Source organism: Astatotilapia calliptera, chromosome 16, assembly GCF_900246225.1.
Source record: "Astatotilapia calliptera chromosome 16, fAstCal1.2, whole genome shotgun sequence".
NCBI lineage: Eukaryota > Metazoa > Chordata > Actinopteri > Cichliformes > Cichlidae > Astatotilapia > Astatotilapia calliptera.
The window spans coordinates 14,575,376-14,592,005 of NC_039317.1; the positions used below are offsets into that span (position 1 = coordinate 14,575,376).

Below are 16,630 nucleotides of genomic sequence, written 5' to 3' on the forward strand. Positions count from 1 at the left end.
CTTTCCACTTTACCTTTGTCCAAACACATTTGGGTTGCTCTTGCATTAACGTTTAATTCACTGTTTTAAGCTTTGCTGCGTTTGGCTGAAGACAGTAAAGCTCTGTACGATTCAGAATTCATCTTGCTGCTTCTGTGTTTTGTCACATCATCAATAAACAGTCGTGAAACCAGTTCCAGTGGAAGCATGCATGTCCATACATTACACTGCCTCCGTTGTGTTTGGATTATGTAGTATGCTTCGATTCATATTCTGTCCCACGCCTCGTCCATCCTGTTTTGTTTTGTTTCTCCCTCCCATCATTCTGTTACAGGCTGCTGTTGTAACTGTCCAACAGTGCTGTTCCTCAGTATGATTTGGGTCAGTTGTCCATCCACAGTTCACAAGAATCACTACTTCTCCTACAGTGCTAGTTAGTTTTTACTTGTGCACAGCTGTCACCCAGTGGGTCTTTAACCTGTTCTCATGATCATATTCATAATGGATTGTGAGCCAGATTAGGCGCTACTTTGATGTTCTTGTTGTAGATGGTTTTGGTCAAGTCTGTATGTTCTTTCATGGGCTCTTTATGGTAGACAGGGACCATTCCTTTGACAGGATAGGTGGTGTTTGTCTTTACCATGGAAAGGATCCTGTGATCATCCCACTCTATTTTTATTCTGTTTACAAAGCATTTTCACTAGTGCGTTTTGTGTTGTTGTTGTTGTTGTTGTTTTGTTGTTGTTTTTTTGCTGTCAAAGAGTGGCCTGTTTAATTTGCATTGAGGGCTCATTTGAACATATAGAATTTGAAAGCTGCCGTTTCCAGCAGCAGCTTCCAGAAGTGCTATACTTGAACGTGTTGCCTTTACCTGCTTGATTTATGACAAAATGACAGGATTAGACAGGTACATTCTGGGTAGGATCTCATAAATTGCCGACAACAAGAAAAAGCAAATTCCTTCCGTCCATAATGGAACCTGGGGGACTGAACACACTGTTCTTGCAACCTGAACTAGATATATCGCCATTCAAAGTTAAATAAGACACTTCTGAGGATCATCCTTATGTAGGGCCTGCTTTAAACAGTGTTTCTTTGCTGACTCGTGGCTAATGGAGTGATCTCAAAGACTTCTCTTGGCCTTACATTTAGTATTTAGCCATATTTTCCATTTTAAATGCAATATTTTGAAACTTTTAATATTTTTCCCTATGCTGCAAAACCCTATTGGCTGTTAAAAACATCCCAGTGCATTTCAGCATTTGGTAGGCCTTTTGGGTTATCTCAAATATTATTCCTCATTCAAACTGAAGCTTTAATGTGAAGCAGAGTGGTGCTTATAGGCTGTATGAACTGCTAACTGGTTTGCCAGTTGACTGGTGATATCCTGCATATATGCTGCTTGTGTTGTTCTGTTCCAGCATGTGCTCGCACACTTTGTCTGGGGCATTGGGGTGTTAATGGATTACTGAAAGGTGTTGACTCAGGTGTGTGTGTGTGTGTGTGTGTGTGTGTGTGTGTGTGTGTGTGAGAGAGGGTGGTACAGTGCTCAAAGTGTGCTGGGATCTAGTTCAGTCTCCAGTTCCCGTTTGTCTCTCATGCTCCCTCTGCCACTCTGCTGTGATCTGTCTCCTGTTCTCTCAGTCTTGCTTCAGCCTGTCCTCTTTTTCTTCCTCACCCCTGCGCGTTAGTTGGCAGCATTTACCGTTCACCGCCTTTCTCTCTTTGCGATGTCTTCTTTTTGCATTGCTTAACAGTCACTTACCCTCAACATGGATATCGGAGGACTCACAACCGTGGTAGCAAATTCTGCTTACATCAATGCTCGTGGAAGCATCGATGGCTCTAATGCAGCAGCAGCTCGGGATAAAAAGTACCACTCTCGCCTCAAATTGCCCCACATCACTGTGTGCGAGGGTCTGAAGGACACCCTAGATTTATCCTTTGACTCAGTCTGTGTTGAACAGCCAATTGGCAAACGTCTCTTTAGGGAATTCTTGGACGCAAACAAAGAGTATCACGGGGCATGTCGCTTGTGGAAAGACATCGAGGACTATGACCTGGCAGAGGACTCTGAAAGGGCAAAAAAAGCTTCGAAGTTAGTTCAGCGTTACATGGACCCCTCTGCCAAACACTTCTGCCCGTTCCTCAGTGAGGACATCATAACGAAGGTGAAAGAATCCCTCGAGGCTGTAGGTGATGATTTGTTCTCTGCAGCGCTGGCCAAGACTTTGGACTATCTGCGCGAGGCCCCCTACACTTTCTTCCTGGAGAGCATGTACCTGAAGAGGTTCCTGCAGTGGAAATGGCTGGAGATGCAGCCCATGGATGAAGACTGGTTCCTCGATTTCCGTGTGCTGGGGAAAGGTGGGTTTGGAGAGGTGTCTGCCTGTCAGATGAAAGCCACGGGAAAACTGTACGCCTGTAAGAAACTCAACAAGAAGAGGCTGAAGAAGAGGAAAGGCTACGAGGTGAGAGAATTAATGTCATTTGCTCGATGCTCATTTACTGAACATGCCTTTGGCTTTTTGCCTCCCCCAGTGGTGGAAGAAAACCATTTTAAATGGGGGCAAAATCACAGCATCGAAATACTTTGTGAGAAAACATTTATCAACAACGTAGAAGATCTCATCAGGCAGAGTATTTCCTCTAACAGGATTATAATTATTCATACATTTATATAATAACATGGCTTTCATAATGCAGCTCCTATCTGGGGATATTTGAACTACTACCCGAGTAAACTGCCACGACTAACACAACACACTGACATAATCATGCATAATTCATCTGTTCATTCTTTTTTGTATTATCTGAAGTAAAAGTTACTGCAAACTACTAGTAAACAAGGTAAAACGAACAAAACATACTTCAGACCCTAATGAGCTTTTGCAGATTTATAATATCTGTTTCAGCTGGATGGTAATAAATATATTTAAAAATGAAATGGCTTTCTCTCCATGTAATGAGATGTGGAAATTGGAAGCTCTAAGGGAGAAATTTTATAACAACCTAAAAGTAGAATTAGTTTTGACCGTATCAGTTATTTATTTTATCACTGTGTAATGAGTGGCATCCTTTGGATTTATACTTTGGAGTAAGTGCCTTCCACTGAGCAGGGCTGCAATGGTGCTAATCATCTTTGTCCCTGCCTCTGTCTCATTTGGCTTTAGCCTGCAGTATTAAATACTGAGACAGGGATAGAGTGATTACTGGGAGCTTTATGGAAAAGCTCTTCTGAAGGGAACTCCTTGGCGCTGTTGCATTTTGCCCTTGACTTGTCCGAGGTCATTCTCTGAAGTGTATACCTGAACCTCTCCTCCAAATGGCACACACAATGAGACAAACATTACAGTTTGGTTCAACCTGAGCAACGAAACATCCATTTAGTTTCACATTGTTATTCTTAATTTAAAAGATGGCATGTGAGCATTTTTCAAAGTTGTCTTTCCTATTTGTTTCCTGTAGGGGGCGTTGGTGGAGAAATGTATTCTTGAGAAGGTTCACAGTCGCTTCATTGTGTCGCTGGCATACGCCTTTCAGACAAAGGAGGAGCTTTGTCTGGTCATGACCATCATGAATGGAGGAGATCTCAAGTAACTTTGTTTTGAAGCATGAACATCTGGCTGTAGCACACACCCCTTAACCCTTATTAGCATGTTGTTGCTTTAGTTGCAGCCTAAACTTCTATAATCTTTAAGTATCTCCTTTGCCAGCGAAGCAAAGGTTATTACAGAGATGTTGAAGTCCGCTGTAATGTGCTGGAAATGACATTCACCCAGATGTGTCAGTGTTCATCTGCAGACTTAGTGTAACAAGTGCAGAGTCAGATTATGCACAATTTCAGCTAAAATATAAAGTATTTGCCTTTTTAGCTCAGATTACTTAGAAAGCAAGACAATAGATTTTTTTTTTTTCTTATTTAAAGCAAACATCCTTTAATCCTAGAAAATCAAATTTTAATGCTTACAGTCTGCACACGTAGAACCAGCAGCGTATGGGCATGCTTAAGATGTAAAACACTGCAAATGTGTGCATATTGAAGGCCTTTAATAATTAGCCTTGGCTTATCTGTTCCCTGTAGGTACCATGTTTACCTGGTGGATGAAAACAACCCAGGGTTTGATGAGCCTCGAGCCTGTTTTTACATTGCCCAGATCATCCAGGGCTTGGAGCACCTCCACCAGAAAAGAATCATCTACCGAGATCTCAAACCAGAAAATGTGCTGCTTGATAATGACGGTAATACATTATAATCACATTTTTGGAGAATAATATGATTATGAGCTAATAATATATGTTTTTTTAAATCACAACAGGGAATGTACGTATATCTGACTTGGGTCTTGCTGTGCAACTAAAAGAAGGCAAAACCATGACAAAAGGCTATGCTGGGACTCCAGGTGGGTCTCATCTGCACCCACTGAGAAATCTGTATGCAGGTTCACGTTTAAGGGTAATCTTGCAGGTTTAATTTTTAATTGTAGCTCATCTTGTCGTTGTTTTTATTTTTATTTTTTGCAGGTTACATGGCACCAGAGATGCTAAAGGGAGAAAAGTACGACTCCTCCGTTGACTACTTCACTCTTGGAGTGACTTTATATGAGTTCGTGGCTGCTAAGAATCCGTTCAGAAACAGAGGAGAGAAGGTGAGAGTCTAAACTGCAGGTGGTACTTTCTGTGCAAAGAAAGCAGACAGAGGAAAGAAGAGGTTTAGAAGTTGTTGATCTTCTTCTCAGGTGGAACGTGAGGAGATGAAAGAGCGTATGCTAACTCGGGTGGTGACCTACACTGACAGCTTTAGTGAGCACGCAAAGTCGTTGTGTGATGGGCTGCTGGCCAAGGAGGTGGATCAGAGGATGGGTTTTAAGAATGGATGCTGTGACGAAATCAGAGCACATCCATTTTTCAGCGGCATTAACTGGAGGAAACTGAACGCAGGTAACCTTTCGATATTTGCTCAAGATCTTTTTGATTTAGGAAAAAGTTTGAAGCCACTAACCATTTAATGTGGTGCTTAATTCAAATTTGTCACTTTATTTCAGGAATTCTACCTCCTCCTTTTGTCCCTGACCCCAAAGTGGTGTATGCTAAAAGTCTGGATGACGTCGGGGCATTCTCCTCTGTGAAGGGGGTGGCATTGGAAGATCCTGATAAGAACTTTTTTGACGAGTTCTCCACGGGCAACATCTCCATTCCTTGGCAAGAGGAGATGATCGAGATGGGAATTTACGGAGAGCTCAACGTTTGGGGCCCTGAAGGCACCATCCCCAACGATCTCCGCAGGGAGTCCATACTAGAGCAGCCAAAGTCATCGACGTGTTGCTTATCTTAGAGTCACTAACACGCGTGAACTGCACAGACTTTCGTTTCTTTAGAGCATGCGGCATGAAGACACCATGAGAGACACCAGTCGGTTCTGAACTTTGTGATCGCACACTGAAAAAGTTTATGTCGACATGGGAACAGCAAGAATAGACTGGAGGCGGACTTCCAGCCTGAAATGAACTTGATCATAGATTTAGGTGTTGAAAAATTCCAAATTGCTGACATCTGTCATCTATTGTCCCTTCAGTCTTCTGCCCCTCATCTCCTTTCACCATCAACCTGCTCACTTACTTCTCTTTATATGTATATGTGATGAATTATTGTAAAGCTTTTAGATTTAAAATGCATTAAAAAAAAATCCCATTTTGGAGCCAGGGTTTAGTGATGTGTTATCTTTGGTGCTAAGTGACAGTTACATGTTGACCATGTAAGAGCTGCATATCTGCTCCTGTAGGGTTCATGCCACTTAATAGAAGGTGTCTTTTTTTCTTAGTGTTTAATACATACTAAATGCTAACACATCAGAGATGCAAAGTCTCGTGCCTGTGGAACTCTTTTTCTTAAGGGGTTTATTTCATGGGTTTTGATGACTTTCGATGGTTTTATGACTATTCCAGCGCAGAGTCACTTTGATAAGTTTATGTAGTCTAGATAGTGTGAGACAAATATGAGTATAGGATGAATGTTTACGGTAAAATTATTTATTTTCAAGAACTGTCGGACTGAAGTTGAAATATCAAATATTTGGGACAAAACACCCCAAATCTGGCAAATAAAATAGCTTATTGAAACTTGAGTCAGGAACTTCATTTCTGCTTAATGATGGTTATAGCACTGTCCAGGAATGTAAGCACAGATCAGAACCAGGCGTGGAATATTTCATAACCTTTGACATCACTGGAAGCTCCCACTCCTAAAGCCTCCTTGTCACTCCTTTGCCATGGCTTTATAAATCCTGATCTCCTGCTGCGGCAGCTCGGTCAGCAACGTGGTGTTAAAATGGCTCTTAAAGCACTCTGTGAACCTCAGGTCTGACTGGAACCGGATCTTGTTGGCCCACAGCAGCGTTGTTTGACTTCCTGGTGGGCAAAAGTGACGCATAGTTTTCAACAGTTCTTCAAGGCAGTCGTGGTGATAGACCACATCAGCTGCGAGCACGAAGTCGTAGTGGTATGATGCATAGGGGAAGTCTCGATCCAGGTCCTGACCCCAGGAGAGAGCAACCACTTGAGGGGTGTAGCGGCAGCGGCCCCTGGTGTTTCGCAGCAGGTTGAAGGTCAGGTTAGATAATATGTCTGGCAGATCTGTTGCTGTCACCCAAGCACCTGGCAAAAAGTGGGTTGAAACGCAAAACAACAGAGACATCAAAACATAATGATTATTTTTTTAAATTTTGTAATTATTGTGCATTTTGTTATGGAAGCTTGTTTCCCCCTCTAAAAAAAAGAAAACTATTCCTAACTGGCAGTCAAAACTTCAAGTTATTTTCTCAATTTGGTAAATATATTTTTTTAAATAAAAGCAACAATTCTTAACTTGTGGATAACAAAAAACTAAACTAAATATAAACTTACAGGCTGCTTTGAGTTTTTCACTAATTATAGTTTCTGCTGAACCAGTAGCAAAATGATTTACTCTAATTGTAAGGAATTTTGGTGAGCAAGCTGAAGTTGCATCGTTTTTGTTTTATTTATTTATTTTTTCCAAGTTTTTTACTTTAAATTCAATCATTTTATTTTATTGGGAATAAATGAAACCTTTGTTTCCACTCTGGGCTTAATGGAGAGGCTTATGGATAACAGCATCAATCCAGTGATCGCTGTATCCATAATATATCTAAGTTACAACCCCTCTGTTGTATGCAGTACAGGAGAACTATGTGGGAGGATGGTCGTTGTGCTTTAACAATGAATTCCAGTGTTTTTAGTTGCGTCATGACTTTTCCCGCGAGTTCCATCACCAAGCTGAAATGTAACTTTTGCATAAAAGCAGAAATATGAAATATTCAGTGCACACATTATGCGCGAGTGGGAATTAACCCTTTATGGATTTTTCTTTGTCTTAAAGCCAAGAATATCACCACTTAACTAAGTCCTAAGCAGAGATGGGCAGTAACGCGTAACTTGTAAATAATTACTTTTGAAAATAAGTAATCAGTAAAGTAACGGGATTACTTTTTGGGGGGAAGTAATCAGTAATTAGTTACGATTACTTTTTTTTAAGTAACTTGACCAACACTGGTCCTAAGTAACAAATATAAACTAGTGTATTGCCAGTTTATTAGGATGCATCATTTATTCTTAAATGAATGTGTTCCCAACATCAAATCTAAAAGATTAAAGGTAAAGTTTCATACATGCAGCACATGCACAACTGCATTATCAAAATGCACTTACCAAGCAGACTTGCTACAATAGAAGCTAAGCCAGTCCCAGCTCCAATCTCAAGTACTGCTTTGTCCATCAGGTTCACTTGTTGCTGGTTGTTCTCCAAGAACTGGCACAAAGCTACTGCCTACAAAAATAAAATTCTTGTCACATTTGCAACACATTTTCAAAATGAGCCAATGCCCACGGCAGCCCCTTACCCCAGGCCAGATCAGAGCACCGTACGTATCCATGGACTCTCGGATGCTGATGTCATGACCGGCAAAATGAAAAGACTCGTTTCCCCGAGCGTAATAAACACTCGGCTCCCAGAGGTTCCTCCTGCTCAGAGCCTCTTTTGCCATCACCCTCTGGTCTGTCAGTACTGCATGAGCAGAGCGTGACATGAAGAGACAGGTTATACTAACAAATTAGCAAAGTTCAGTTAAAAAAAAAAACGAATTATACTTGCCTGACATGCAAAAACTAGACTTGTACATAAGAGATACAGTTTGAATATACCTTTAATAGCAGTTCCCTCCTCCTCCACCTCCTTATCATCTTCCCTTTTCTTTCCAGGAGGCTTTTGTCTTACTGGCTGGCTGAGTGCAGATGATCTCTCCATAAGCATCTTAAATTAAAGTTCCCATCATGGGTCAAGAAAAAGAAGAAAAAGAAAAAAACCCAAAACAAAATTATTATTATTATTATTATTTTTTAAAAAAGGCCCCTTTATGTAACGATTGTTCATTTGAATCTCAGTAAAAGTTGGAATGGATTCAGAGTGGACTGGATTTAGTCTGCTAGTCTCTTTGGCTGCCACTGGACTGCGAACTGGAGCCCAGAAACACAGCTGGTTAAATCCTGAGGTCAACAAGCCACAGTCATGGATACAGAGCACACTGTGTTTACCTCAGATGAAAAGCACACTCAGATAAATTCCAGTGCAAAGACTAAAGTTACATTTATACAATTTTATAAAATAATTAGCGTCATTTTAAGAATTTTCAAACGAAATATATTCTTAATAAAATAGAAATAGTTTGCAAGAAGATGTGAAACCTACCAGTAGGAAGTATGCCCCGTGTGTTTTCTTGTTGTGTGTCTGCACTTGCCTCTGTGTGCTCTGAGTTTATACACAGAGCATCGTCTGTGACACACCCCTGAGTAAAGCTGGGGTCTGCTAACATAGTTTCCCCCTCCCAGTAGACTTTATTATATACGCTTTTATAGAATTGCATCCTGTTATCCTGTTTCAGCACTAAGATTTACTGCAGTGAGCTACTTGTTTATTCTCTCCTGTCATCATTAATGCATCACACATCTGTCTTTAGGTAGGTTACAGGTAAAGCTATGGGGACATGTAAATATTTGAAAACAAAATGTTTTCACAGTGAGCCCAATTTGCATATTCATATCAATCATGACAGGGCTCTCAGCCAAACTGTATGAGGCTTTGCAGAGTGGGTGCAACCTGGCATGTCCAAAGATTAGGTTAATTTCTAATGTGCTCAAAGTATAGATCCAGTCTCAGTGTCCAGTCTTAACATTACTTATATGGTTAGCAGTAGTGAGTGAGTTCGTGAGCTCAAAATAGTCGAGCACTTAGTGACAAACGCTACATGTCAGTTTGTGAAATTTCTTCCTAACACTCCTCTGGCATTAACGTCACCACAAACTTGGTGAGCTGGAAACTTCAGGTGCATTCAAGCCTTAAATCACCACCAATGTATAGCATGCAGCCTGTGGACTCTGGAGCAGTGGAAACATGCTCTGTGGACTGTCAGATCCTCTGTCTAGAAGTTCAGTGGATCAGTCTTGGTTTAATGAATCCCAGATGAACTAAACTGTGGTTTTGTGGAGGAGGGATAAGGCTATGGGGCTGTTTTTCTAATTAATCACTAATCTTACAGGACTATCCAGAATATATATACTGTATATTGCAAAATAAAGAACCAAAAGTTGTCAGTGGGGGGGATGATGTTAATGTTTCAGCTTATCAGAGCATTTCGGACAATTCTCAGTTTGGGAAATCCCCTTCAAAAAGCAAGGCATGGTTGGAGGAGCCTGGTGTGAAAGAACTTGACTGGCCCACGAAGAGCTCTGACCTCAGTCCCATCAAACACTTTCGGGATGAGCAGAGAGAGCCAGGTCCTCTCGTCCAGCACAGGTATCTAACCTCACCAATAATTTTCTGGATGAATGGCAAAAATTGTCACAGAAACACTGGTAACACTGGTAACTGGACTTCTTTAGGACATTTCACCTCTTATGGATTGTCTTCTGTTTTCAAGCTCTTAACACCATGATCTAGATGACTGAAAACCTGCTGAAAAGGGGGGGACCAACCAACTGCATTTGGCAGATTAAGTTTTTGTCAATCGCATCATTTTGCTCTCTTTTACAGTAACTTTATTGTTGAGAAGCCCGGTTTCTTCTTTCCGTTGCTTCTCCATCAGTCAGTCAGTGTGTAAACACTCACTAGTCATCTTTTGGTTCCTACTACACACCTGTGAAGTTTTGTAAATGCACAGTCGGGACTCAGATGGATTCTGTACACAAATGACAGACAGTTAATCACTTGCTCAAGAACTTAGAGCCTCCTTTGCTCTGTGGGTCAGAGCAGAGACTCACAGAATGGAGACAGAAACAGCTAGCCCGATGCGTTGATGATAATATGCAGAATAAGCTGCAAGATTCGTTGCTTGAGAAAAAGTAAGAATACAATGTGATTTGGTCTAGGCCATACTTACAAAGCAGTAGAAGTGTCTTGCTTTGCAGATTAGATTAAAAACTTAAAGTATGGATGATTTCTCATTTCAAATATTCACAAGTTTGATTGTCTTTTGTCTTCCACTTGCCTATTGATCAATTAACCACCGCTTCCTGTACCAGAGCCAAGGTGAAAGGTAACCCCCCCCCCCCCCCTCCCAAAAACGAACAAGTTAAATTTCACAAAAACTAATTTAAGTGGTGGAGCAAATAAGAACCCGTTCATTTTGGTGCTGCTCCGATTTGTTTGCTTAACACTGCAAGGATGGAGGGCTGTGCTTTCTGAGTGGCCTTTTACTTTATGTATGTTTTCTCCATCCATCCTGTTTGGATGTCTTTCACAGCTACTATAGGGCGAGAGGCAGGGCGCACCTTGGACAGGTCACCAAGCTGATGCAGGGCTAACACAGAGAGACAGACAGCCATTCACACTCACACCTATGGGCAATCTAGATTCACCACTTAACCTAATCCTACTAACTGCATGTCTTTGGACTGTAGGAGGAAGCCGGAGTACCCGGACAAAACATACAAACTCCATGCAGAAGCCCACAGCCAGTGGGCACAACAGTGCTAACAACGTTGCCACCGTGCTACCTCCTTTACATTTTCTCAGCATTTTAAAATAACGGAATTCTGATAAAAAATATAAAGTGGATCCATTACATCAAGGTCCATTACTATTCGGAGGTAAATCAGATTTGAGTACAAAAATGTAACATGCTGACTTACTTTCATTTATTCTAATGGTATACACTTTATTAACTTTATCAAACCACTGGTTTACTCACAAAAGGTTCTCAAAATTGAAAGCCTTCAAAAATGAAAATACATTGTAAAATACTGCTTTAGTTTTGTGGATATATATTCATATATTTTGCTAAAATCTAGTGATGTTATCTGGCAGTTTAGAAATGTCATTCAGAGCAAAACAAACAGGATGCTTAATTCTGTAATTTGTTTATGTGGAACTGACATGATGAACACCGATGAATTTAGTACACAGATTAGTGCTGGTATGCATCATCTCTATAAAAGGGAGTGCTGTAAACACTGCTCAGAGTCTGTTTTTGTCGTAGCGGTGGAGTCCAGGCTGACCATGGATACAGGGGTATTCACTGTACCAAGTAGCTGTAAGCCGGGCTGTAGAGCTTTAGGTGGGAGGATTCACAGCCTTGCATGAGTGTACACTCAGAGCGGCCAGGAAACAGCTGGTTGTGCCGTATGAGGTTAGAAAATGACTTGAACTGACAGACGGTAACAACCAACACTCAGTCACTGTCATCTAAACAGCAACACAGGTAATGAGTCAAAGTATTTGGAGCTTTCCATCACAGCAGGGCGGCATTATGTCGCCCAACCCACTGGATTTAATTTATTAATCACTACTGATGAAATTCAGTGTGTATAGCTGCCTCCTAATGATGATAAACCATAGCCGATAATGTACTCAGTCTGTTATGAAGCCACACAATGCTTGGCAAATCTTTAGGAGATAGCTCTCTATTAATAGATCGAAGATACACATTCAACTGGGATCTCTTAATTCCAGGGAAAGCCATTTTTCCTGGTGGGGAACAAAAGAGAATTACCAAGGCTCAGCCTTCAAAAGATAGCTCATGCAATGCTGAGCTGAATCTTTTTGAATATTGATAATAGTGTGTGAGTATGGTGGCGGACCGGTCAGCAAATATAAGAGAAGGATAAAGAGCTGCCAGTCATCACCTTAGGGTTGGTAATCCTCACCTCCGCGTCTAAAGGTCAGGAAAAGGTTGTGTAGGCCAGCGGAAAATGAGTCACCATCACACACAGCAGCACGTGAGCTGCAGCGGGCTTACAGTAGCCACGTGTGCAGCGTGATTGTGGGAATACATCACTTAATGGGCGCTAAGCTCCCTGTTATTTTAAAGGGTGTAGTTAAGAATGATACTCACTGTGTCTGGATGCCTCTGTGACAGAAAAACGTAATCAAACGTTTAAGCAGACAGAAATGATGCAGGTATTGAATTTGGAATTTGGAATCTGAATGTGAACAGCTTTTATCCCCCTGAAAGATTCTGGGCACAAGAACAAATCGCTCTCTTAGGGTCTTCATGGGGTGCTGAGGTTGCCATATATGGGGCCTTGGATGTGCTGGAGGTTCATTTAAACCTCATTCTCACTTTGCAATGCTGCCTTGACTGACGGCAGTCAAATAGAGCATCTCGTAACAGTCGATGTTGTGTGACTGTCCTGCATTCAGTCGTGCGTTTGAAAGGTCTGAGTTCTTCAGCTTTGTTGAAAAATTCTTATTCAGTTTTATGGTCATTATCAAGGATGTATTTTTGGATTCTGGATAGGGTTATGCATGTCTCTACATTGCAAGCAGTGGCTTTGGCTTACAGTTGGTCTTCTGCTAATTGGGAGGTTGGTGGTTTAATCCCTCGCTGCTCCAATCTGCATGCCAAAGCATCCGCGGGCAAGATACTGAAACCCCAGTTGCTCCTGATGCATTCACTGTGTGTGAGTGTGTGAATGTTAGATTGTGTGTTTGAATGAGTGTGTGTCAATAGGGGAATGACTCATATTTGAGCACTCAAGTACTGAAGAAAAGCCCCATTTACAGCTTTAACATTTGTGAGATTCATTGCAAGACTGTGGCATTAGTATTAATTCATTTGGCACATAAACTCACAGCTGTCTTGAGTCACATTTTCAGGGATTTTATTAAAGTGTCCAGAGTATACAAAAAGTATTTATTGGTTTCTGCATTTGACAGACAAAAAAGTGTGCGAAATCCCCAAACCTCCACATAAAAACTGCTTTTACTTATCAGGGCTTCTAGTCAAATTTTCAGGTTTTTCTACTTCAAAAACACTTTTTTTCATAGTAATATTGTATTCATTATTAATAATGTAGCAACAAACAGCACAATGTAGATATTTTTATTACGTTTTTTGTGTAAACTTCTTATATAAGTATATGAAATGTGTCTTAGAGAGTTGACTGTGGATTCAGCATTGTGATGGAAAGATTTTGGTCCATACTGAGATGACAGCATCACACAGTTGCTGCAGATTTGTCAGCTGCACATCCATGATGTGAATCTCTCGTTCCGCTGCACGTGAAAACTCCTCTGTTGGACTGACGTGTGGTGACTGTTGAGGCCATTTGAGTACAGTGAACTCATTCTCATATTTAAGAAACCAGTCCGAAATCATTTTACACGTGACGTTGTGTGTTATCCTGTTGGAATCAGCCTGTTATTAGAAGATTTAAGATGGCGGCACGCACAGACGCAGCGGCCCGGAGCTCCTACACTTTTGCACAATAAATACTAAAAAAAAAAAAAAAAAATGAGAAGAGGCATCAAGACTGCCAAGCAGCAGCACAGGAGGCGTATCGAGGCCAGGTTTGAGAACAACACAAACCCAAGGCAGGTCTGGGAGGGCATCAGGGCTATCACGGACTACAAAAGAAGAACACCATCACCCTCAGCCGACAGTTCTACTCTGGCTGAGGATCTAAATCTCTTTTATGCCCGTTTTGACAGGGAGAACACCGACCCTGTCCTGTCCCCTCTCCCCTCAACCGACCCTGCTCCGGTCCTGAGCACTCATGAGCTGAGGCGTGTGTTCCGGAGCATTAACACCAGGAAGGCGGCCGGGCCGGATGGAGTGCTGGGCCGGGTGCTAAAAGACTGTGCTGCGGACCTGGCGGACGTCTTCACCTCTATATATAACACCTCGTTGTCCTGTTCACTGGTACCATCCTGTTTCAAAGCAGCAACCATCGTTCCCATCCCAAAACAGTCAAATGTCACATGTCTGAACGATTTCAGACCTGTGGCACTCACCCCCATTCCCGCCAAATGCCTGGAGAGACTGGTCATTAAACACATCAGAGCTGCTTTTCCACCATCCCTGGACTCGCACCAGTTTGCATACAGGGAGAACCGGTCAACCGAGGATGCGATCGCCACAGTGCTGCACACATTACTGAAGCACTTGGAACACAGGAACACCTATGCACGGCTCCTCTTTGTAGACTACAGCTCGGCTTTTAATACCATCCGGCCATACAAACTCCGTCCCAAACTCCACCAACTGGGACTTAACTCCTCTCTGTGCAACTGGATTGTGGACTTCCTCACTAACCGTAGACAGAGTGTCAGAGTGGGTAAGAACACCTCTTCCACCCTTGTGGTCAACACCGGTGCCCCTCAGGGGTGTGTTCTGAGCCCTCTGCTATACACTCTCTTCACCCATGACTGTATTTCCTCCTGCGCGTCCAATCTCATTGTTAAGTTTGCAGATGACACTACAGTGCTCGGACTTATATCCAACAATGATGAGACAAACTATAGGACAGAGGTGCAACAACTAGAGTCATGGTGCCACGACAATAACTTGGTCTTAAACACCAAAAAGACCAAGGAGATCATTGTAGATTTCCGGAAGAGGGGTCATAACAACCATCTGCCTCTCTTCATTGGCAGTGAGGCGGTGGAGAGGGTGAGCAGTTTTAAATTCTTGGGGGTAACTGTGACCGAGGACCTGTCCTGGGGCAACCATATCACCTCAGTTGTACGGAAGGCCCAACAGCGCCTCTACTACCTGAGGAGACTGCGGAGCGCACACATTCCCAGATCTCTGATGTTGAACTTCTACAACTGTGCCATCAGCAGCGTTCTGACGTATGGATTTCTAGTGTGGTTCCCCAGCTGCACCAAGGCCGATCAGCAAGCACTCCAGCGGGTGGTGAAAGAAGCTGGCAGAATTATTGGAACAAGTCTGCCAGAGATCAGTAATATCTTCCCCACTCGCTGTCTGAGGAGGGTGCACAGTATCCTGCGGGACCAACATCACCCTGCGCGCCACCTTTTCCATCTGCTGCCCTCAGGGAGAAGGTACAGGTCTATACAGGCCAGAACATCCAGACTGGCCAACAGCCTGTATCCACAGGCTGTGAGGCTCCTGAACTCTCTGCCCCCCTCTCACGGACAATAACCATATCCAACTTCTTAATAGCAATGAACTGGTCTGCATTGGTGCATCATATCTTTATTCTCTTCCCCCTCCTGCCCCCCCCCTCTTTCTTAAATAGATAACTATCATATCTGATATCATATCTCACAGTACAATAATATTGAATGGGTTGCATTGTTGTATTTTGTCATGTTTCTCAGGTCTTTGTCTGAATTTCTACGAACATTATTGCTAAGGATTGTCTTATTGCATTGGAGTCACACTGGGTTAAATATGTACACTTGGGTTTTAAGGGGTATTTATTATTTTCTTCTTTTTTTTGGGTTGTATGGAAGCCCCAAACGCAATTTCATTGTTCTTGACAATGACAATAAATAAATAAATACTAAATCAGAAGATGGATACCCTGTGGTCATAAAGGGGTGGACATGGTCAGAAACAAATGTTTAAAAGCCACAGATAAGCTGTGGCCTTTAAATATCCCACACACATTTACACCACCCTCAGCAGCATGAACCATTGATATAAGACAGATGGATCTATGCTTTCATGTTGTTTACATCTGAATGTTGCAGCAAAAAATGGAGACTCATCGGACGAGGCATCACTGTATGAATTGTAGCCTCATTTCCTGTTCTTGGCTGACAGGTGTGACTGTCTGTTGCTTTAGCCCGTCCACTTCAAGGTTCTATCTGTTGTGCTTTAAGAGATGCTCTTCTGTATACACTGGTTCATACACAGGCTTCCAATCAGCTCAAAGCAGTCGGGACATTTTCTTCTCACTTTAGGCATCAACACTGCATTTTACATCAGAGGACTGCAGCTCACTGGATATTTTCTCTTCTTTGGACCATTCTCTGTAAACCTTAGAGATGGGTGCTGAAATCACCTCTCCTCCCTGTTATGATGCTCGGTGTGAACTACAGCAGGCTGTGTTGACCTGGTCTACTTGCTCCCATATGACTGGGTGATATTTTAATTTAACAAACATTTGAACAGATGCACCTAATAAACTGGCAGGTGAGTGCTTATACAATTATGTATACAAATGATAAAGCATAGTAAGAAACAAGAAAAAAAAGCTCTTAAACACATTTAATAATAACACACTGACTATAACACAACACTATACTTTAACTATACTTAAAGTGTGATGGTAATAATGAAAAACTCAAGAATAAAATATCAAATTTCCTTTATTTACACAACAAGCCGTAT

General features: G+C 42.0%; 2 protein-coding genes across 2 annotated transcripts; one reads left to right on the plus strand and one right to left on the minus strand.

The window, feature by feature from the left end:
* Positions 1–1,500: 1,500 nt before the first annotated feature.
* On the plus strand, positions 1,501–6,098 carry LOC113007780 (rhodopsin kinase-like). Its single transcript, XM_026144709.1, has 7 exons — positions 1,501–2,450; positions 3,448–3,575; positions 4,064–4,221; positions 4,299–4,382; positions 4,504–4,628; positions 4,719–4,920; positions 5,025–6,098. The coding sequence occupies exons 1-7, from the start codon at positions 1,752–1,754 to the stop codon at positions 5,312–5,314; spliced, it is 1,686 nt and encodes a 561-aa protein (XP_026000494.1). The 5' UTR covers positions 1,501–1,751; the 3' UTR covers positions 5,315–6,098.
* Positions 6,099–6,176: 78 nt separating this feature from the next.
* On the minus strand, positions 6,177–8,775 carry mettl21cb (methyltransferase 21C, AARS1 lysine b). The gene is made up of 5 exons (XM_026144713.1): positions 8,740–8,775; positions 8,196–8,304; positions 7,895–8,058; positions 7,704–7,821; positions 6,177–6,632 (listed from the first exon to the last, which is right to left on the minus strand). The coding sequence occupies exons 2-5, from the start codon at positions 8,302–8,304 to the stop codon at positions 6,235–6,237; spliced, it is 789 nt and encodes a 262-aa protein (XP_026000498.1). The 5' UTR covers positions 8,740–8,775; the 3' UTR covers positions 6,177–6,234.
* Between the last annotated feature and the right edge of the window lie 7,855 nt (positions 8,776–16,630).